Source organism: Trichechus manatus, unplaced genomic scaffold (assembly GCF_000243295.1).
Source record: "Trichechus manatus latirostris isolate Lorelei unplaced genomic scaffold, TriManLat1.0 scaffold00008, whole genome shotgun sequence".
In the NCBI taxonomy this organism is placed as follows: domain Eukaryota; kingdom Metazoa; phylum Chordata; class Mammalia; order Sirenia; family Trichechidae; genus Trichechus; species Trichechus manatus.
Window position 1 is genome coordinate 20386311 of NW_004443944.1, and position 22795 is coordinate 20409105.

The following is a 22795-nucleotide window of genomic DNA, read 5'->3' on the forward strand; positions in this document are numbered from 1 at the left end:
CAAAAAAAAAAAAAAGGTTGAGAAGGGAGAGGGTTGACATGTCGTGGGGTTATTAACCAATGTCATAAAACAATGTGTACTGACTGTTTGTTCTGTAAACCTTCACCTAAAGTACAATTTAAAAAATAAAAAATAAAAAAAAGATAGGAGTCAATCTGAAATCGGCTTCTGGCAATTGAATAGATCTGTATGATATGCACTTCTGTGTGCTCATTCACTCAACAAATATTTACCAAATGTCTGTTAGGTACCAGGCAGTTTTACCCACCAGGAGTACAGCAGCAGTGAAAAAAAAGAGACCAAGTCCCTGCCCTGGTGGAACTTACATTCTAGGTGAGGAGAGACATACAAAAAACAAGAAGCCAGGTAATAGTAAGTACTAAGAAGAAAAACAAATCAGGAGACAGGGAGGGTGCAGGAAGTGCTGCTGGTCAGAGAAGCCCTGAACAAAGGGAGGGAGTGAGCCATGCCATTATCTTCAAAAGTGCTCCAGGCAGGGGCAAGAGCAAGGAGAACACCAGAAGGGTCAGAGAACAGCAGGAGAGCCAGAATGGCTGTAGGATGAGTTACAGAGTTAAATGCTAATCTTACCCCTGTTATTGTTCTACTCTGGCTTTCCTTTTTGCCTCCATTCTCTCAGATAGTCATTTTATCCTTTTGCATTGTACTTATTTTTATAACCTGCTGAACTCCTCTGGAAATGAGACAAATTAAAATATGGTATTGTTTTTGTTAGGTGCCATCGAATCGGTTCTGACTCATAGCAACCCTATGTACAACACAACGAAACACTGCTCGGTCCTGCACCATCCTCACAATCATTGCTATGCTTGAGCCCATCATTGCAGCCACTGTGTCAATCCATCTTGTCAAAAGTCTTCCTCTTTCTCACTGACCCTCTACTTTACCAAGTATGATGTCCTTCTCCAGGGATCGGTCCCTCCTGATAACATGTCCGAAGTATGTGAGACATAATCTCGCCATCCTTGCTTCTAAGGAGTGTTCTGGCTGTACTTCTTCCAAGACAGACGTGTTCGTTCTTCCGGTAGCTCATGGTATATTCAATATTCTTTGCTAACACAGTAATTCAAAGGCATCAATTCTTCTTCGGTCTTTCACATTCATTGTCCAGCTTTCACATGCATATAAGGCGATCGAAAATACCATGGCTTGGGTCACGGGTACCTTAGTCCTCAAAGTGACATCTTTGATTTTTAACACTTTAAAGGTCTTTTGCAGCAGATTTGCCCAATGCAATATGCCTAATTGGGTGAGTGAATTAAAACATACTCACCCAACTAAAATTTTAGATGAATTGTGATCTTTCAAAATTAAGCAAAAAAAGCAAATGTCAATGGGTGTGGACAAAGTTCATGCCAGCTTCTATGTATGAATAATTTCAGAAAGTGAGGGGAAAAAGAAAGAAAGGAGTGAGGTCTGTGACTACAGAAAGGCTATTTGCTGAGCTTATTGCTGTCATCTCCTCCACTATTCCCAGATACTTGGGGAGAATATTTCCTAGCAATGAATGGAAGATTCCCAGGGAGGGAAGAGAGAACTTTTATCAAGCACCAACTATAATATGCCACATGTTATGCTTGACCCTGTGCAAGGCACTCACACTTATTCATTTAATCCTCAAAACAACCCTGGAACATGGATGTACTCTCTTACAGAAGAGGAAACTGGGGTGTAGAGACTTGGGAAGCTTTCCAAGGTCAAATGGCTACAAGGTGACAGAGGCACGATCAGAACTCAGACCTAACCAATCCCTGCCAACCAGAAGCCCAATGACTCAGTCTGCCCAGAAGGCAGAATGTCATTAGAAGCAGTTCTGGAGTTCCCCACCACCTGCACACAAAGAATCCTGCTGCTGAGGCCATCTCTGCCCCGATTTTCTGCTTTGTGCCCCCAAATGGAGCTGAATGTGTTGAAGCAAATGCTTCACTCCAGTAAGTCTTCCCTTCCTCCACTCAGCTCACCACCAACTCTTCTTCCCACCAGTAGGCAACATGTGCTTGATGGGGGTGGAAAGTGGGTAGAGAAACTAATCTCAAAATTTAATTCAGAAGGCAGATCTGTCTGGAGAAGAAGAATAAATGCCAAAGCGAAATACAATCTGTGAAATGGGGCTAAGCTATACATTTCCAGAACACTCTGGCCCAACCTCTGGCACTGCATTTTCACCACCATATACATCAACCTCCAATCCACCAGACCATGAACTCTGAGGGCAGGGGCTCTATTCTATCACCTCTACCTCACATCCAGCAGGATGGACAAAGGTTACTTCAGAGCAGCACCCTATCATTGACATAAATATTTAAAGCCTAACTAAACATTTACTCAAAAAAATAGAAACTGCTTTCAAATGATGTTACTTGCAAATAAAAATACCTAAGAGCACCACACAGAAACTGTTTATCTCCTTTCCCAGAAAGTAAGCTCCAAAAGGGCCAAATTTGTGCTGCTTAGGTCCCTGAAGTATCCCAAGAGCCTGAAACAGTCCCTGGGACATGAATGAACAGATGGATGGGTAAGCAGTGCAAAGGGAGAGCGGCAGCATGTTCATTAATTCCATGCATCTTTACTGAATGCCTAAGTGCTGGACTCTGCCTTAGGCACTGAGGATTCAGAGTTAAACAAGACATGGCTCCCGCCCTCAGGTTTACAGTGTAGTGGGAAAGGAAACAAACTAAACAAACTGAGTAGTGAAGTCTGATGGTTACAAAAGGGGAAAACAAACCCTGTGGACCCTCTCTGGGCCACCCTGCTTCTATGTCAGTTCTCCTCCCTTGGCTTCTGGATACTCCTCCCTACAGGCACTGTCCTGCGCCTCGAGCTGCTTTTCCCCAGTTTCTGTCCCAGGCCGCCTTCTCCTGCCTCTCACGTACTGGCAGCTGTCAGGTCTGTCTCTAGCCCAACTCCCACTCTAGTGTGGTCCCTGTGTCTCCCTAGTCTTCCCACCTGCACATCTTCACAGGGAAATGTCTCAGCCACGTTAGAAAAAGACTGCCCAGGACAGAACTCATCTATCTTTCCTCTTCCTGCATTCTCAGTGCCAACCAACAGCATCACCAGTTGCCTCTTGGGCTTCTCCATCACTCGGGCCCGTAGATCCTTTCTCCCCAAACCTCTCTCAGAACCACACTACTACTCTTACTAGAGCAACCTTTTCCACCCTCCTGGTCTGTGACAACAGTTTCCTAGCTGCCTTCTTCACCTCTACATTTTCCCTATTCCAGTTTTTGTATGAACTGCTACAAGAAATGGTTGTGGATGGTTTTCTGAAACAAAGATTCAGTCAAGTCCCTCCTCTAGAGGTCCAGCCCTGGCCCTGATCCTCAGGCTGCACCCTTGCCAGGACCCGCCCTGCCTATGCAACTGTCTGGGACTTGTTCAGACAGCGACCTCACTGCAGAACGCTGTCGCTAAGTGCCCCCACCCATCTCCTGAAATCCTTCTCATCCCTTAAAGATCAGAGGCCGGCACTGTGCCAAGCAGACACAAGGCCCCCAAGAAACACTGAAATAATCAATGTCCAGCAAAAATGGCACTTCTTCCATAAAGCCTTCTCTCCCCACCCCAGTAAGAATCCAATTCTCTTTCTTCATTATGCCCATGGTCTCTAGTTTATACTTCACATTTAGCATTTACATAATAATTGTGTTTCACAACTTTTGTCTGCCTCCTCCGTAAAACCATAAACTTCAGGCTGAGTGTCTGGCACGACAGATGCTCACTAAGAGTTGAATTCGAATGTAAGTGCAGGGGTAGAAAGTTAGACAATCATCCGGAGCTGTGCCCTCAGCCTTTGGTCTATCCAGGTGATGGAGAGCTCATGCCAGGCCAAAGATGCTCAAAAATGGTACTTGCTGTCCCTGTCACTGGGGATGGAAAACATCAACAACAAAGCAGGCAGTAAAACAAAGTAAAGCACTGGCTTGGAAGTCCCTTCTTTACACCTCAGTTTCCCCATCTGAAATGAGGCTAGTAACTCAGAGGACTAGTGAAAGTATTAAATGAAACAACAATGGGGAGTCCCAGTAGGGTGACCAACCAATCTGAAATGAGGCTAGTAACTCAGAGGACTAGTGAAAGTATTAAATGAAACAACAATGGGGAGTCCCAGTAGGGTGACCAACCATCCCAGCTGACTGAGGATGTTCCTGGGATGTGAAACCTTTTGTTCTAAAACCAGGAAAGTCTCAGGAAAATAGGAAGGAGTTGGTCACCCTAAATGCCTGGTACAGAGCCTGGAACACAGCTGGCGCTAATAACTGCTGGCAGTTTCCTCTGCATGAACTTCCTCCCCCTCCCATTTTACCAGCTGTCTTCGCTGACCTCATCATAAAAGTCTGAGGAATGTTTTGCATGCCACATCTGCCATGACCCTAACTCCTGTCCCCAGGCTCATATTTTCAAACCACACACTCAGAACGGAGTGCAGTGCCGCTCTGAGAGCCACAGGTACTGACTTGATGACCTTGGGGAGGGAGGTGGTATCCAGCTGGTAAATGGACAGGTCGAAGAGGGTAGTAAAGTCCCGTGGGTTCTCATCACCCTCCTGCAGACACACTCGAAGCCGCTCTGACAGGGTGGCTGTGTCGGGCAGCATCATGTAGTCAGAAATCTGAAAGCCACAAGAGGGTTCCTTTCAGCAGGGCAGGAGCAAGAATTTATTCTGTTAAGTCTCCACTGTCTCAGGTCTAAATCCACAATGTTTCCACTCTCTTGCCAAGAGATTTCATTGTTCTTGATCACTGACAACTAAACTTTAAATAACCAACCTTATGTGGAAAGAGGGACAGAACTCACTTGGATAAACCCCAGTGCTGGCTAAATCCAACTCTCCAATTACCCCACACCTGTACACACACAACCCAACACAGCTGAGGGAAAACACACAGCCACACTGACTGGTCTCCCTCTCATTTCATGACGCTGATCCTGAGGATGCTCCGCGATCACACTGTACTTCCCTAATCCATTCACTTCCCCACTTTCCTAGGCAATAATCTCTTTTTGTCATTTCAAATATTTGAAACTATTTTCCTTTCCTCAGTTTTAGGTGGTGACCTTATTTTCTATTTCACTGAGAAAATCGAGCCAACCATAAAGTCCACAAGCTCCTACTACAACATCTACCCACCCACCAGCATCTGGTCTGGATACTCTGATTTCTCTCCTGTTACATGTCTGACCTGCCTGTGATCCCAGCACAGGCAGCCCCTCCACTTGTCCACTAGATCCCAGCCCTTCTCATCTAGCCAAGGATATAACTCCAGCACTGCCAAGAGCCCTTGCTGATACACGTGTGTGCTGGTACAGAACATTCAAACAGTGAATACACAGTCTTAAAAAGAAAACAAGAAGATATGGAAATATCTGCAAATATGGAAAAATCCCCAAGATACATTATGCAGAGCAGTGTACATCATACCATTTGTGTAAAGGAAGGAGAAGGGACAGTATACACACACACGTTTGCTTATATATGTATAAAACATCTCTGGAAGAATATACAAGAAACTGCTAACATTGTCATCACTGGGGTGGGGAACAAAGTAGCTGGGCAAAGACAGGAAACTCCACTGTGTGAGCTTCTGCTGCTGAACTGTGTGACTACATTACCTATTCAAGAAATACATTAAATTTAACAAATGCATGCTGACAAGAAGTTTATTCCTAACTGGCTCTTTGAACTGCATTTAACCGTGACTTCCAATAAGGCCAGTGTGGGAGTAGTTTAAAAATAGGTCTTCTGAAGTCACTTGCAACATACTGTTCTACATTCTCTAGCTCCAGCACCTGAGGAGACATGCCTGAGCAATACAAGAATAATACAAAGTCAAGACGAATAAGCTCACTTATTTCTTTATCCCACAGGTCAAAAACTCCCCAATTCTCAAGCTCTTTTTTAAGACAAGAAACAATAGAGGCACAAAAACAAACAAATGCCCTTCTCAGCAACATCTGATTGTTTTCCTTCTAATATGACAGTGGGTTGAAGGTGAGAGCAAGTAGCAGGGCACTGACTGTGCCAGGCCACACACCCAGAACACATCACAGAGCTCAGTAAGGGGCCAGCAGCCCCAGAGGTCCCCAGGCTGATTCTCTCATCTTTCTCCACAGAGGCCTTCTACTAAGACCTAGTTCAGAAAACTATCATGGCCTTAGATGACGGGACAAAAACAAAAGCATGTTCCCAGGACCACTGGTTTTCATGACTTCCTGACAGATTTTGAGGTTAAAACTTCTAACGTAAATTCTTTAACCTCTATTAAGCTACCATTTTCTTTTACTAAAAACCATCTGAGATTGAGCCATTGGCTGCGTTTGAAAATCATTTTGATATAACAAGATTTGATCTGAAATCATACTTAGGAAGTTCAGACTTTCAAAATTTCTTACTTTGCAATGTTACTGGATCTAGCATTCTACTTTCCAAAGCCTTAAGATATACAGTACATTTTTCACTAGGTCTCCAACCTGGAAGATATGTGAAACTACATAGTTTTAGAGAAAGGCCTTAAAAACACTACTTCATTAACGTCCACTGGATTTCCATTAGTGCTTCCTTCCCGACCTAGTCCAGTGCCGTGTGCAGTGGACAGTGAACAAAAGAGTCGTAGAAAAGGCACCGGCTCGGCAATCAGCCTGACGTGAGTGTTAATAACAGCTCAGCCATGTATTAATTTAGGCAGGGACCTTGAAGAATTTACTTACTTCAGTTTCTGCAACTAGAAAGCAGGAATGAGAGAGGCACCACACAGAACATCCCTTAGCGTGCCTCCCTCGACCCATGACACTCTGACTAGGTCTGGCAGCTGCCCAAGAAGCATCCACTCAAGAGTTGGGTCCTATGAGATCTGAAAAGTGAATTCCTTACTGTACCCCAATTTTTTTATTCTTGGGGCTTATATCACTTTTCAGGAGGAATTTAAGCAAAATATCCATTTGCTTGATGTTTCTATAGAAGGGAATATTTGTAGACTTGGGGCTCTCCTGCTTCCTAACTCAAATCAGCCTCTGGGAGGTCACATCCTCAGCTGTGGGAGGATGCAGTCAGCGGATAAGCCATTTCTGATTGCCTTCTCACCCGTCTCCATCCATCCATGGCTAGGAAATCCTTTTCCTGACATTTGGGAGTTTAAGAAACAAAGAAGCAATTGTAGAATAAGTAGACTTTCAATCAGGAGACTTGAGTTTGGGTCCTGGCCCTGCACTTACTTGCTATTTGAACACACTGCAATCTTGCAGAATTTTAGTTTCCTCCTCTAAAAAAATGAGAATAAAACCACCTACCACACAGTGCTATTACGACGATTAAATAGGATGATTTATGAGGAAGCATGTGATATACAGCACCTGATAAGTATAAATGTTAAAATAAATTTTTCTAGGTATAGAGCATTTTTTACAACTTTTCATTCAGTAAGTAAATTCACATCTACTATTTAGTCCTCACAATCACCCATGAGGCAGACAGCACAGGTGTATCAGTCTCACATCACAAGTGAGAAAACCAGGATGAAAAAAGGTGAAAAATAACCTGCTTAAGGTCAAAGAACTAGTGGTAGAGCCAGACCTAGAATGTAGGTTATTAGGTTCCTATTCCAATGCTGGTTTCACCACTCTCCCTTGTCTGGCAAATATTATCATAATGCCTTTAGAATCTTTATTTCTAAAAGCAATAAAATTAGAGTTGAAAGCTTAAATTCTAATCATCTTTGTTTCTTCATAAAAAATTATTTGTTCTATTTTTCATATTTCTGAAAGAATTATTTCTCTATAGATACTGAGTTTAAAAGCTTAGGCCAACTAATTACTTATATAATTTATTTACTGTTTTTTTTGTTTGTTTGTTTGTTTTTTAACAACAGGGCCTTCATTCCCCAAAAAGCATCACTTCTTTCCCTCTGTCTTACAGACAAGATAGATGTATATTTTCTTGGAACTGTTAAAAGTTGTGCTGAGAGGCTGGACCCATTTTTCATTTAAGAGTTCTTTACTGATACACAACCTCCTACCTCTGGGTCCTCCGCGTCAATCTGGTTTAGGTGGATGTCTTCTGTTGTGAGCCACTGGAAAACAACATCCTGGATTTAAAAAAAAAAAAAAGGTACAGAATTAGACACTTGGTTACTTGAGAATGCAGAGGGTCAGAACCACAGATTTAAATCAATCAAGAAAAAAATGCTACAGGGAAAAGGACCAGACCTAGTGATTTGAAAAAGTATAGCCCAGCCTTCTCTTGGTTAAATTGTATGAAAACTTAAAGGTTTTTCCTCACCCTAGTGCAATTTTTATCATCGGAAATTTATAATTTATCTTAGGACACTCTAACCACAACCGAAAATTTATTAAACCTTGTTCACAGTCCTGAAGCAATCCCTGTTTAATGTGCTGAGGACAGTCTGAACTTAAAAGCAAAACTTTAAAAAGTAGAGTATTATATATAGATCCCTCTGGAATGCCATCTAGACATTCTTCACGCTGATTCCACAGAAACAAGATTTTAATTGATCTCCCAAAACAATTAGTTCCTAAGACTGAAGGAATTTATTTCAATAATGAAAATACTCAGTGGAAACCTCTCCTTTCCGCGAGTGATTCACCAGAATCACATCAACGTAGAGCTCTGCACACAATGTAAAGACGTTTGCTTCCCCACTCTATCATCCTCCACATGACCTGGTTCCTTTACACTAATTCTGACAGAGCAACTGCAATTCCTTTACTTCATTCCCTGAATAAATCAGTGACCCTCCTAAATACCACTCATGCACGTGAGACCCTCCTCTCTAGTCTCACCTTCACTACTTTTATTCAGGTGCTCATCCCTTCTTGCCTGGCTAACTTCACCAGCCTCCTAACTAGCTCTAAGTTGCCTCATCCACCCTACCTTGCACACAGCTAACAGAGGGGCCTGACTATGCCCATGCCTGCTGAAAACCCAGAAGGGCTTCTGGTGGCTTTCAGCATACAGCTAAAGCTCCTTGGCTTTGTGTGGGAGGCCCATGTCAAGCTTGCTCTTCACCATCTTTCCAGGGTCAGCTCTCACCCCAACTTGGCATGCTCAGATATGCTCACATCTTTCCGGACTTACTTATCTGTCTCTCAGGCTTTCTCAATGTACTATAAACTTTCAAGGCAGGGACTATGCCTGACTCATTGTTGTATCCTTAGTGACTGGCATATGAATAGCTGGACCCTGAATAGCTAGTTTTTAATGAATAAACGAATGTATCTGTATTTTTTAAATGACTGAATGTATCAATGACATTAAAATCATACCTACACCATTATACATTAATGATGAAAGAAAAAGGCTCACCATGATTTTGCTGTTTTCTTCTTTATCCAAATATTGGTCACTGAACATGTGACATGAGCCAAGCACTGCCAGTTTCCCACCTTGGTTCTAGCAATGACAATAAAAGCAGTGTCAGATACTCAGATCCCAAAATGTGCCACATGCATCCTAGTCCCCGAACATGTATAATCAGAATCATGTTAGCAGCTATCTTCTATACAAATCGATGCCAATTCACATCAAGGTTTTAACAGCCTAGAAATGTCAACTTATGATAACAACGACATTCTAGCCTGCTCTCATTTTAGACACTTTGATATTTTTCTGTTTGACTTTAACAAAAAGCAACATGAATTGAGTTCTATAGCAGTTTTCCCTTGTTGGTTACCTTATAGATGAAGATTATAATCTTAAAGGAAAAACAAATCCAAGATAATCTGTCCTGAGTTAAGAACCATTATAAAACTATACAAAGAGGTCAAAAAGACATTTATGAATACCAAAAACAGTGTTTAATTAAGAGTCAACCAGAGTACAGGTCACAAGCATGAAAACTTAACAAAAGAAATAACTGGTTAATAAGAAAAATTTGCAATTACTATTAGTAATTTTAAATAAATCAACACAAAGTATTTTTTGCCTATCAGATTAATATGAAAAAAATTATTATAAACAGTGTTGGTTAGGATTCAGTAAAATAAGTTATTTTATACACTGTTGCTGAAGCTGTCAACATATGCATCAAAGAAATCTGAAATATATAAAAAACTCTATGCACAATTTTATATTTATAATCACAAAAAATTCGAAATAAATCCAAATGTTCAACCACAGAAAAACGATTAAGAATAATGGAGACTCCTTCAGTTGTTAAATTATATATTATAAAAGGGCTTACAGTAACACGGGAAAATGCTTCTATCATAACATCAGGACACCATAATTTGTACAGTTAACCTAGTTTAAAGGCTGTGGAGCAAATAAACAAAAATGAGGCACAAGCAAAAGTGGGAGCAAATCATCAAAATGTCAGTCTGGACTCCCTTGGAATAGTGCTATGGGAGCATTCTGTTTTTCTTCGTCATCTCTGTATTTTCCAATTTTTCTACAATGAACATACACTACTTCTGTAATAAGAAAAAACAGTACAATATCAAAAATACAAGATGAAACCAGTTTTCCTAGTTACATCACATAGAAGGAACAGGCACAGCTATAACAGCCCTTAGGAAAAGAATTACACCAAAGCCAGAGAAGTCAAAAGATGTAAATACACAAATCCCATTAATTAAAAAATCTTTAACCTGCACCACATTAAAAGCAAATGATTCATAGGAAAAATAACAACAATACTATTACTATATCATAACCACTGAAAATAGATCAGTTATACTTAGAATAGGAAGTCAATTTGGTAGAATGCTACAGAAAGGAAGGGGAAGTGACCAGATGAACTGTGCTGTGACATGAATCTATATTTAGAAGTAAATACAGGAAGAGAAGTTAAAGTGAAGAACTTTTATTTCCCATTACTGCTGAGTTAGGCTTATATGTTCCTTTCCTTAATATTGTTTTCTTTTTCCCTAACTTATTTATTTCAAACACATTACAGATTTTCCTTTAAACCATTTATTCTGTCCTGACAGAGATTCTATCACTATCTTCAGCTTCCTTTCCCAGCAACTGTCTGTAATTTGTTTCAGTTACACAAGAGCATATCTACTCAAGGGCCAATTTTCTCCTTCAATTTTAACAAGTCTACCCCAGTAAATCAAAGATCCAGAAAGAACCATGATAAGCTCATGAAGGCAATGGCACTGGGCAAAGAGACAGAACCACTGAGTGCTAGCCTGGCCCTGCTCATGGCTTCCAGGAAGATGGGGAGTGCCTCCCTCCCTGGCATCACTAGCTTATCTCACGAACTTAAGAGAGACAGGCAACACTCTCTCTAAGAGATTGTATTTATAAGGCAGGACTGAAAGCCCACCAAGAGGAGAAAATGGCAAGGAAATGGCCAGATGATCATCTTACGAGTTTCTGGAGAATCACCACATTCTGTGCTCAATTAAAGTTCAATAAAAATCCACTCTTAAGCCAGGTGAAATCTCTTGTGCACAGTCTTGTTCCAGAATTAAACTACCTGAGGACCCTTAAAATAGTACCTCATTACTTTTGTGCCAATAAATTGATAGTTTATGTAAACAATTATTATTTTTACATCTTAAATCATTTGCTAATCATTTAATTTTAAAACAGCACTTCCAGCTGCTTGGGAGAGGCTAATTATGGTAATAGCTATATGAATTATGTTTCAATGTCATCTTTTAAACACAACAGAGACATTCATTCAGTCGCTAATAAAATGAGGACAGAGCTTTTACATATGACAGGGAAAGGAATACTTAGGTGCCACAAAGAAAAACAGGATTATAAGGAATTAGTGGCATCGAGGTCCCTAGAGGAAAGACTGGAGGTCAGCTAGGGAATTCTATGAGGGTAAATTCAGTAAAATATTAATTAATAGGCAGTGGAAAAGTGGGGTCATAATGAGGCTGTTGGAGTCCCTGGGGGGCACAGTTAAGCACTAGGCTACTAACCAAAAGGTTAGCCGTTCAAACTCACCCAGATGTGCCTAGGAAGAAAGGCCTGATGATCTGCTTCTGAAAAGTCACAGGCTTGAAAACCCTATGAAGTGCAGTTCCACTCTACACAAATGCAGTTTCCACGAGTTGAAACTGACTCAAAAGCAACTGGTTTTGATTTTTTGGAATGAAGCTGTGTCCTCTAGGACCACCTGTTCCCACATTTCTGTGGGTCTCCAGGATGAGAACTGGACAACTGGTCTTCTGTTTCAAGAGAAGCAAGATTCTGTGTCATTTGGTGTAATTTACCTCAAACTTTCTCTGAAAGGGTTCTCTTTACATCGACAGTGAGACCCTTCAGTCATGGACAGGATGACATTTTTGTTGTTGTTGTTGCTGTTAGGTGCCATCAAGTCCATTCCGACTCATAGCGACCCTGTGTACAACAGAATGAAACACTGCCTGGTCCTGCACCATCCTCACAATCATTGCTATGCTTCAGTCCATTGCTGCAGCCACTGTGTCAGTCCATCTCACTGACGTCTTCCTCTTTTTCAATGACCTTCTACTTTACCAAGCACAATGTCCTTCTCCAGGGATTGATCCCTCCTGACAACATGTCCAAAGTATGTGAGACACAGTCTCGCCATCCTTGCTTCCAAGAGCATTCTGGTCACACTGCTTCCAAGACAAATTTGTTTCTTTTGGCAGTCCATGGTATATTCAATATTCTTTTCCAATGCCACAATTCAAAGCATCAGTTCTTCCTTGGTCTTCTTTGTTCATTGTCCAACTTTCACAGGCATATGAGGCAAATGAAAACACAACGGCTTGTGTCAGGCTCACCTTAGTCTTCAAGGAGACATCTTTGCTTTTCAACACTTTAAAGGGGTCTTTTGCAGCAGATTTGCCCAATGCAATGCGTCTTTTGATTTCCTGACTGCTGTTTCCATGAGTATTGATTGTGGATCCAAGTAAAATGAAATCCTTGACAACTTCTATCTTTTCTCTGTTTATCATGATGTTGCTTCTTGGTCCAGTTGTGAGCATTTTTGTTTTCTTTATGCTGAGGTATAATCCATACTGAAGGCTGTGGTCTTTGCTTCATCACTAAGTGCTTCAAGTGCTCTTCACTTTCAGCAAGCAAGATTATGTCATCTGCATAATGCAGGTTGTTAATGAGTCTTCCTCCAATCCTGATGCCCCGTTCTTCCTCATATAGTCCAGCTTCTTGCATTATTTGCTCTGCGTACAGACTGAATAGGTATGGTGAAAGAATACAACCCTGACACACACCTTTCCTGACTTTAAACCATGTGCTATCCCCTCGTTTTATTCGAAGAACTGCCTCTTGATCTATGTACAGGTTTTTCATGAGCACAATTAAGTGATCTGGAATTCCCATTCTTCGCAATGTTACCCACAATTTGATATGTTCCACACAGTTGAATGCCTTTGCATAGTCAATGAAACACAGGTGAATATCTTTCTGATATTCTCTGCTTTCAGTCAGGATCCATCTGACATCAGCAATGATATCCCTCGTTCTACATCCTCTTCTGAATCTGGCTTCAACTTCTGGCAGCTCCCTGTCGATATACTGCTGCAGCTGCTTTTGAATGATCTTCAGCAAAATTTTACTTGCATGTGATATTAACGGTATTGTTCGATAATTTCTGCATTCAGCTGGATCACCTTTCTTTGAAATAGGCAGAAATGTGGATCTCTTCCAGTCGGTTGGCCAGGTAGCTGTCTTCCAAATTTCTTGGCATTCATGAGTGAGCACTTCCAGTGCTGCATCCATTTGTTGAAACATCTCAACTGGTATTCCATCAATTCCTGAAGCCTGCTTTTCGCCAATGCCTTCAGTGCAGCTTGCACCTCTTCCTTCAGTACCATCAGTTCCTGATCATATGATACCTCCTGAAATGGCTGAACGTTAACCAGTTTTTTTCAGAAGAGTGACTCTGTGTATTCCTTCCATCTTCTTTTGATGCTTCCTTCATCATTTAATATTTTCCCCACAGAATCCTTCAATATTGCAACTCGAGGCTTGAATTTTTTCTTCAGGTCTTTCAGCTTGAGAAATGCTAAGCATGTTCTTTCCTTTTGGTTTTCTAACTCCAGGCCTATGCACATGTCATTATAATACTTTGTCTTCTCGAGCTGCCCTTTGAAATCTTCTGTTCAGCTCTTTGACTTCGTTTCTTCTTTTCGCTTTAGCTACTCAACGCTCAAGAGCAAGTTCCACAGTCTCTTCTGACATCCACTTTGGTCTTTTCTTTCTTTCCTGTCTTTTTGATGACCTCTTGCTTTCTTCACATACGATGTCTTTGATGTCATTCCACAACTCATCTGGTTTTTGGTCATTAGTGTTCAATGCGTCACATCTATTGAGATGGTTTCTAAATCAGGTGGGATATACTCAAGGTCGTACTTTGGCTCTCGTGGACTTATTCTAATTTTCTTCAGTTTCAACTTGAACTTGCATATGAGCAATTCTGTTCCGCAGTCGGCCCCGGGCCTTATTCTGACTGATGATATTGAGCTTTCCATCGTCTCTTTCCACAGATGTAGTCGATTTGATTCCTGTGTATTCCATCTGGCGAGCTCCATGTGTACAGTCGCCATTTATCTTGGTGAAAAAAGGTATTTGCAATGAAGAAGTCGTTGGTCTTGCAAAATTCTATCATGCAATCTCTGGCATCATTTCTATCACACCAAGGCCATATTTTCCAACTATTGATCCTTTGTTTTCAACTTTCACATTCCACAGAGTTACAGTACAAGGGGAATCACTGCTTAGAGGGTATTGAGCTTCTGTTAAGGGTGATGGAAAAATCTGAAAACAGTTGCAATGGTTGTACAACATGATGAACGTAATTAACGTCACTGAATTGTACATGTATAAAAGGCTGAAATGGCAAATGTTTTGTTATATATATCTTACCATAACTGGAAAAAAAAAAAAGAGTTACAATACAGGCAGTCTCGTGCAAGTGGAAAAGCTTTGGATTTAGAAATATATAAGCTAGGTTTAAGCCCTGACTCCACTGAGGATTTCCCCATATGTAAAATGTGGATAATAAAAGCACTTCTTCACAGGATTGTCATGAAAAGCAATGAAAAAATATGCGAAACCTCTCTGGAAGTGGTAAAGTACTTCTTACTATTTCAATAATAAAAATAGCATATATGCTCCTATCTAAGAAAGGCTGTACCTTGGAGTGATAGAAAGCCAAAATGGGTCGGTTAAGTGGGAAGCAGACAGAGCCTGTGGACAGAACAGCCACTGCTGGTTTCATGACACTCAGTGTGGCACCAAAAGGATAGACAAACGTGAGAGCCCTGTAAGAAATTGAAGACACACAAAATTTTTTAAAAATATGTTTAAAAATTCTGTAGATTATCTCAGCATATCTTGAGCAATTCATCATCAAACAAAAAAATTTCCTCTAAGCTTTAGTTTTATAACTCAAAAACTGGGACAAGACTAACTGCAAGTTTAATAAGACATTTTGAGAAATACATATGTAAATTAACAGGAAAGTATAAGCGATTTTAACTGGAAGAACTAAATCAGCCCCTATGTGGGAAAGGAAGATGATGGGGCCTCATTTGAGAACTGAACCAGGGCTATACATGAGGAGAAATTTCAGGGCTTCAGCTTCATATCCCCAGCTAGTCCCACAGCCATGCTTTGGGGAAGGAAAAGAAAAAGTGAGGTGGGTGAGGAGAAAATGTAAGAACTCAAACTGCTCTGAATAATGTCTGGCTGTTGTTGTTAACTACCATTGAGTCAGCCCCCAACTCATGGCAACCTCATGCACAATGGGATTGGACTGTTGTAACCCTTAGGGTTTACACTGGTTGATTTTCAGAAGCAGACTGCCAGCCCCTTCTTCTTAGTCTGTCTTAGTTTCCAGCTCCACTGAAACCTGCTTATCACCACAGCAACACACAAGTCTCCACTGACAGATGAGTGGTAGCCATGCTTGAGGTGCACTGGCCAAGAATTGAACCTGGGTCTCCCACATGGAAGGTAAGCATCCTACCGCTGAACCACCACTGCCCTATAATAAAGTCTAAGAGGTAAATATTTCCCCCTCCTCAGAGATTTGGCTGGTGCTGTGTCTAAGAATTAATGTTTGTCATTGGAAAGGTATGTTACCAGTTGAATGCTTACATGAATAAAGATGCATGTATTTACCCCACTTTGGTTGGGATACTTCCATGCAAACCTGCCTTGAAGTCCATCTACTTTCCACTGTCCTAACAAAGACCTAGAGTATCTAGACTGAATCCATCTGACTTGTTTATAATAACAATATAGAACAGAGGTTAAGAATACAAGCTCTGGAGTGGACTGTCTAGGTTTGAATCTAAGTTTGACACTTATTAGTTGTGTCAGCTTGAGCAATTAACCTTTCTGTATGTCATCTATAACCTTACAGGGTTATTGTGAGAATTAAATGAGTTAATACCTGCCTGACACACCGTAAGTGCCCAATAAACATTAAACCAAAAACCTGTTGTCATCAAGTCGATTCCAACTCATAGCAACCCTACAGAAGACAGAGTAGAACTGCTCTACAGGGCTTCCAAGGCTGTAATCTTTATGGAAGCAGACTGCCGTATCCTTCTCCCAAAGAGCTGCTGGTGGGTTAAAACTGCCAACCCTTCAGTTAGCAGCTGAGCACTTGACCACTGCACCACCAGGGCTCTTTCAATAAATGTTAGGTGGTATTATTATTAAAGCAAAATATCATAAACCACTTAAATGTTCAATAATAGGAGACTGGTTGGATAAATTAAGATATATCCAATTTAACCCAGTCATCAAATAGAACAGGGTATCTATATAGGTTGTTATATATGAAAAAAATCTAGAAACCTAAACACCATACTGTTAAGACTAATTTTTTTTTGGGGGGGGGGGCATGGATTTGCAATGGAAGACTTCTATTTTCTATCTTTTGAACTGTTTAAACTGTTTTTTTCGTGAAAATTACTTCTGTAATCAGAAAGGAAAACTCTTCATTTTGAAAAACGGAAGGAAAAAAAACACAACTCTTAAAAATGACAAATCCTCATCAGGCCTCAGAAAACATACTCACTGGGCATTATTTCCACTACTCTCCTCATCAATGATTCCAGGCACAGCCTTCCCTGCAGCTCGGCTAATTTCCCTTGAAGAAAAAAAAATCTATTTAAAAAACTTCAGAATTTTACACTGCATTCATTAATAGTAAGCATGAACTAGATGCAAGAATTTTGCAGTTTTCAGCGTACAACTTTTTAAAATTAAATAAAAGTACACCCTCAGCTCTAAATTCCCACCTTAATTTAGAGGCCATCTCAAGACTAGATTTGATGCATTGAACACTAATGACCGAAGACCAGACCAGTTGTGGAATGGTATCAAGGATGTCATACATGAAGAAAGCAAGAGGTCATTAAAAAGACAGGAAAGAAAGAAAAGACCAAAGTGGATGTCAGAAGAGACTCTGGAACTTGCTCTTGAACATCGAGTAGCTAAAGCAAATGGAAGAAATGATGAAGCAAAAGAGATGAACAGGAGATTTCAAAGGACAGCTCGAGAAGACAAAGTAAAGTATTTATAATGACATGCGCAAAGACCTGGAGTTAGAAAACCAAAAGGGAATAACATGTTCAGCATTTCTCAAGCTGAAAGAACTGAAGAAAAAATTCAAGGCTCAAGTTGCAATACTGAAGGATTCTACAGGGAAAATATTAAACGACGCAGGAAGCACCAAAAGAAGATGGAAGGAATACACAGACTCACCATACCAAAAAGAACTGGTCGACATTCAACCATTTCAGGAGGTAGCATATGATCAGGAACCGATGGTACTGAAGAGCTGCAAGCTGCACTAAACGCGTTGGCAAAAAACAAGGCTCCAGGAATTGATGGAATACCAATTGAGATGTTTCAGCAAACGGATGCAGCACTGGAAGTGCTCATCGTTTACACCAAGAAATCTGGAAGACAGCTACCTGGCCAACCGACTGGAAGAGATCCATATTTATGCCTATTCCAAAGAAAGGTGATCTAACTGAATGTGGAAGTTATCAAACAATATCATTATTATCACACACAAGTAAAATTTTGCTGAAGATCATTCAAAAGCAGTTGCAGCAGTGTATCGACAGGCAACTGACAAAAATTGAAGCTGGATTCAGAAGAGGACATGAAACCAGGGATATCACTGCTGATGTCTGATGGATCCTGGCTGAAAGCAGAGAATACCAGAAAGATGTTTACCTGTGTTTTATTGACTATGCAAAGGCATTCGACTGTGCAGAACATATCAAATTATGGCTAACATTGTGAAGAATGGGAATTCCAGAACACTTAACTGTGCTCATGAGAAACCTGTACATTGATCAAGAGGCAGTCGTTCGAACAGAACAAGCGGATACTGTGTGGTTTAAGGTCAGGAAAGGTGTGTGTCAAGGTTGTATCCTTTCACCCTACCTATTCAATCTGTATGCTGAGAAAATAATGAGAAGCCGGACTATATGAAGAAGAATGGGGCATCAGGATTGGAGGAAGACTCATTAATAACCTGCGTTATGCAAATGATACAATCTTGCTTGCTGAAAGTGAAGAGGACTTGAAACACTTGCTGACAGATTACACCTCAACATAAAACAAAAATCCTCACAACTGGACCAATAAGCAACATCATGATGCATGGAGAAAAGACTTAAGCTGTCAAGGATTTCATTTTACTGGGATCCACAATCAACCCCCATGGAAGCAGCAGTCAAGAAATTGAAACACACAATGCATTGGGCAAATCTGCTGCGAAAGACCTCTTTAAAGTGTTGAAAAGCAAAGATGTCCCCTTGAAGACTAAGGTGTGCCTGACTCAAGCGATGGTGTTTTCAATCACCTCATATGCATGCAAAGTTGGACAATAAATAAGAAGTCCAAAGAAGAATTTACGCCTTTGAAATGCGGTGATTGCGAAGAATATTGAATATTCTATGGACTGCCAAAAGAATGAACCAATTTGTCTTGGCAAAAGTACAACCAGAATGCTTCTTAGAAGCAAGGATGGCAAGACTATGTCTCACATACTTTGGACATGTTATCAGGAGGGATCATTCCCTGGAGAAGGACATCATGCTTGGTATAGTAGAGGGGCAGGGAGAAAGAGTAAGACCCTCAACGAGATGGACTGACATAGTGGTTGCAACAGTTGGCTGAAGCATAACAATGACTGTGAGAATGGCGCAGGACTGGGCAGTGTTTCGTTCTGTTGTATGTAGGGTCGCTGTGAGTCAGAACCAACTCGACACCAGCTTACAACAACAACAACTAACCCACAGCTCTGAACATTAAAATATTACAATCAGTTCTTCTTTACTGAGTCCTAAGAGCAGGGTCCGTATTCTAGTTATTGCTGTATCTTCAGTAGAATGCTTGGCATATGGAAGTTTAAGTGTGTTATAATTTTGGACACAGGGAATAGTTCACAGAGTACATCTGATGTTACCCTGTTCTTGCGTTCATCTCCCACTTCCCAAGAGACCCTAATTTATGGGATCTAGTAGATCAGAGAAAACTGACTCCATCCCAGGCTCTAGGGAGGGGAGACACCGCCTAGATATACCATCAAGGCATTCTATGCTCTCTGCCACAGTGACGGGTTTAGGATAGACATACAGCCTTGGCCAGCTCCAACAAAGTAAATCTCAGGACTACTCTTGCTGGGAATGCTGGGACCAAGGCATGCTCTCTTGCCCTAGATGTTGTGGCATGAAGATATGAATTTGGGAACTGTGAAAGCTATTTCTCCATCTTGAGGGTGAAGCCTACACACACAGGAGAGCAGAGCCAAGAGAAGGGCAGAGAAACAGAACAGGAGCCCTGATGACATCATGAATCTTTCCCTCAATCCATACCTTAAGCCTGGCCTATTTCTAGGCTTTTCAGTTACATGAATCAATGAAGTCCCTTTATTGTATAATCCCATTTGAACAGGTTTTCTGTTACTTGCAACTAAAAAAACCTCTAACTGACAAAAAAGGTAAATGTAGAGTACCGTTTCAAAAACTGGGAGGAACATAATTTGATGGATGGGAAGAAGTAATATAATCATAAAACAAAAAGGTGAGAAAGTAGGAAGAGGCAGTGAAAAGAACATGAGAGGAGATGAGGGAGGAGTCACATAGGAAAGATGAGTCATTTGTAAAAACATTTCTGCCTTCAACATGCTTACCTGTTCAAGACTCCATTGGAAACTAGGGCTTCTTTAGGATGAAAATACTTGTAATATACATTTCTAACCACAGCATCTTTAAGGAGAAAAAAAGGAAAGGTACATTTTAGACTAAGTTTGACTTTATAAACTCATAAACTTTTATCTGGAAGGAGCCCTGAAACTCTATTCCAATCCCTCCCATTTTATAAACAGAAGAAGCCTAGGCCCAGAAGGCTCAGATTACTGGTGAAACCAGAATGCAAGATCATGTACCCTCAGCCCAGGGCCTTTTCCACAGTACCTCTGGGCCCAGAGGGCTACAATGTGAGTAATAAATAGGAAATCACTGCCTCTATGCCTCTATTTAAAAAAAAAAAAAAAATTACCATTATTAACCATGATTCCATATTCTTCTAGTAGAAAGTTAATGTTGGTGTCAAATCTGGATTCTCCACCTTCTCCTAGCATTACAAGAATATCTCCACCACCATCAAGATATTTCTTCAAGACTTCAAACTACACAAAGGAAAAAAAAAAAAAAAAAAAAATCTGTGAATACACCCAAAAGACACGCGGCCAAAGTACTATAAATAAGACCTTTTAGGTAACTAAAAAGCAAACATTTCAAATCTATACGGCACTCAAATTTAAATGCATAAAGCTCCAAAATGCTCAAAATAAACTGATATTTTCAAAGTTGACTCTCTGACGGGCAAAGCAAAAGTAGGAAAATATTAGCTAAAGGAACTTCACAGTTCTGCCTTCTCCTCACTGCTTCCCCGGCCCAAGGAGATCAGGATGAAAGCACTGCATACCACCCCCAGGAAGGAATTCTGTTCAAAGTCACTGACTGACCAAGCCTTAGTGAGTCATGCATGTTGTCTGATTCTCTCCTGGAAGCTCTTTCTTGCTTTCACAAAGCGAATGTGAGGAGAAAAGTCTAGGGCTGCCCCTTGCTGATCCAGCCTGAGAAAACCTGGGGTGGGTGGTCCATGTATGTATTTGTATATAAAGTGTATAGATATAATACTGTAATAATTTATTATAGTTATAAAACATACTCCCCAAAATGAAATTTTTAAAGATAAAAAAAATACAAATAAATAAGATTTCTTTCTGGTATCCCAGTGGTTTATAATATGCACCCACTTTGGAAACCACTGGCCAAGTCCAGCTCTGGTGAGCATACCCCTCTTGCTCTTCCACATTCCCTAGATATCCCCCCAGGATACAGAAAACACAGTGATACAATTAACATCACCAAGGGGGCTTTCTCCCAAATGAGGCGGAACTTCCTAAATCCTGAGCTCTGCACAACAGACTGAATTCCATCTGCCTTTGTCAAACTTCTTTTCCTACATAGCCCTAAATATCTGTTGTGTTCTATGACTTAAAAAAAAAAAAAAAAAAAAAAAAAAAAACCCATTGCCACTGAGTCAATTCTGACTCATAGGGCCTTACAGGACAAAGCAGAACTGCCCCATAGGGTTTCCAAGGAACGACTGGTGGATTTGAACTGCCAACGTTTTGGTTAGCAGCTGAGCTCTTACAGAGCTTGACTGGTGACAGCAAATCAGGTCTAGTCTGCAATACGTATGTTCTCAGAACATAGCTTTTGCTTCGGAAATCCTACTGGGACTTGGCACTTACGATTGTGCTGTTCTGGGATTTGCCCATGTCTTCTAAGCACAGTGAATATGGTGTTGGTATTGATGTTCACTGTGTCCCTTGGCCATTTGGCACTATGGGAAAAAGAGCCACACCAATGATTCAGTGTGTAATGACAGTTTTTCAGATGTTGAAGGAGCTCCCATAGGCTTCACCTAGTCATCTAAGACAAACTCTTCTGGTTAAAGAACAGATATTCAGTGCAAATTAACAGCTTCATATTTCTCCATGGCAAAAACAGGAAGAAAGATTAATTTTGCAGACTTAAATTTTAGAGGCTGACTTCATAATAGGAATGCATTCACACCATTAGATTTTACGTACTAGGGCAGCAAACTTGGGGTATTTTATATTGCTAACATTATATTATCCAAGCCACTGGCTCGCAATGGAGGCAGTTAAACCACATAGTTAGGTGTTCTAGATTGTCAAACGTTAATGTTTAGGGGCATTTTAGTGGGTGGGGATCAGGGATGCTAAAGGTCCTACAATGGTCACAACAGTCCCACACAGTGCAGAATTGTCCCACAACCTTTGAATGTTGTGCCAGATAGTCATGTAGAGAAAATTAAACAAACCCATCTAGAATCTAACTCCAATTTACATATAAATACACTAATTTTTTTTACATGGTTTTAATATATACCAAATTTCCAGGTATACAGCTACCATGTAAACTGAGGAGACTGTACTTTCTTTTGTTCAGAACTTTACAGGAGTTGTTCAGTGTTTTGAAAAATCATGTCACCAATGGCAGTGCAGCTCGTGATCTGAGTCGCCAATACAACACACCTGCATCAGTCTGCATTTGTAGCTGTGCCAGTCTTGGCGTTTTTATGTGCTTTTTAGCTCTTATTTCAAAATGTCAAATATAAAGTGTTCTAGTGTATGTATGCCCAAGTATTTACAAACTGAAATATACATATTCTTCCAGAGTATGTATGCTCAAACATTTACAATTTGAAGTATGTATATTTGTGATGGTTAGTGTT

General features: G+C 40.6%; 1 protein-coding gene across 5 annotated transcripts in view; it reads right to left on the reverse strand.

Annotated features, from left to right (window-relative positions):
• The window catches only part of IFT52 (intraflagellar transport 52), a 37513-nt gene that overhangs the window by 9168 nt on the left and 5550 nt on the right, over window positions 1–22795 (reverse strand). For 4 of the 5 annotated variants that reach the window (XR_002822850.1, XM_004370335.2, XM_023724601.1 and 1 more), the window contains exons 4-10: window positions 20522–20651; window positions 20154–20229; window positions 17019–17090; window positions 15123–15249; window positions 9341–9427; window positions 8034–8102; window positions 4479–4633 (exon numbers count right to left, since the gene is read on the reverse strand). Coding sequence is in view for 4 of the 5 variants with exons in the window: in XM_004370335.2 (XP_004370392.1) it covers window positions 4479–4633; window positions 8034–8102; window positions 9341–9427; window positions 15123–15249; window positions 17019–17090; window positions 20154–20229; window positions 20522–20651 (716 nt within the window). In the remaining variant the exon portion in view is untranslated. Of the gene's footprint in view, window positions 1–4478; window positions 4634–8033; window positions 8103–9340; window positions 9428–15122; window positions 15250–17018; window positions 17302–20153; window positions 20230–20521; window positions 20652–22795 lie in introns of those variants that run through there. The other variant, XM_023724604.1, reaches the window with a different exon arrangement.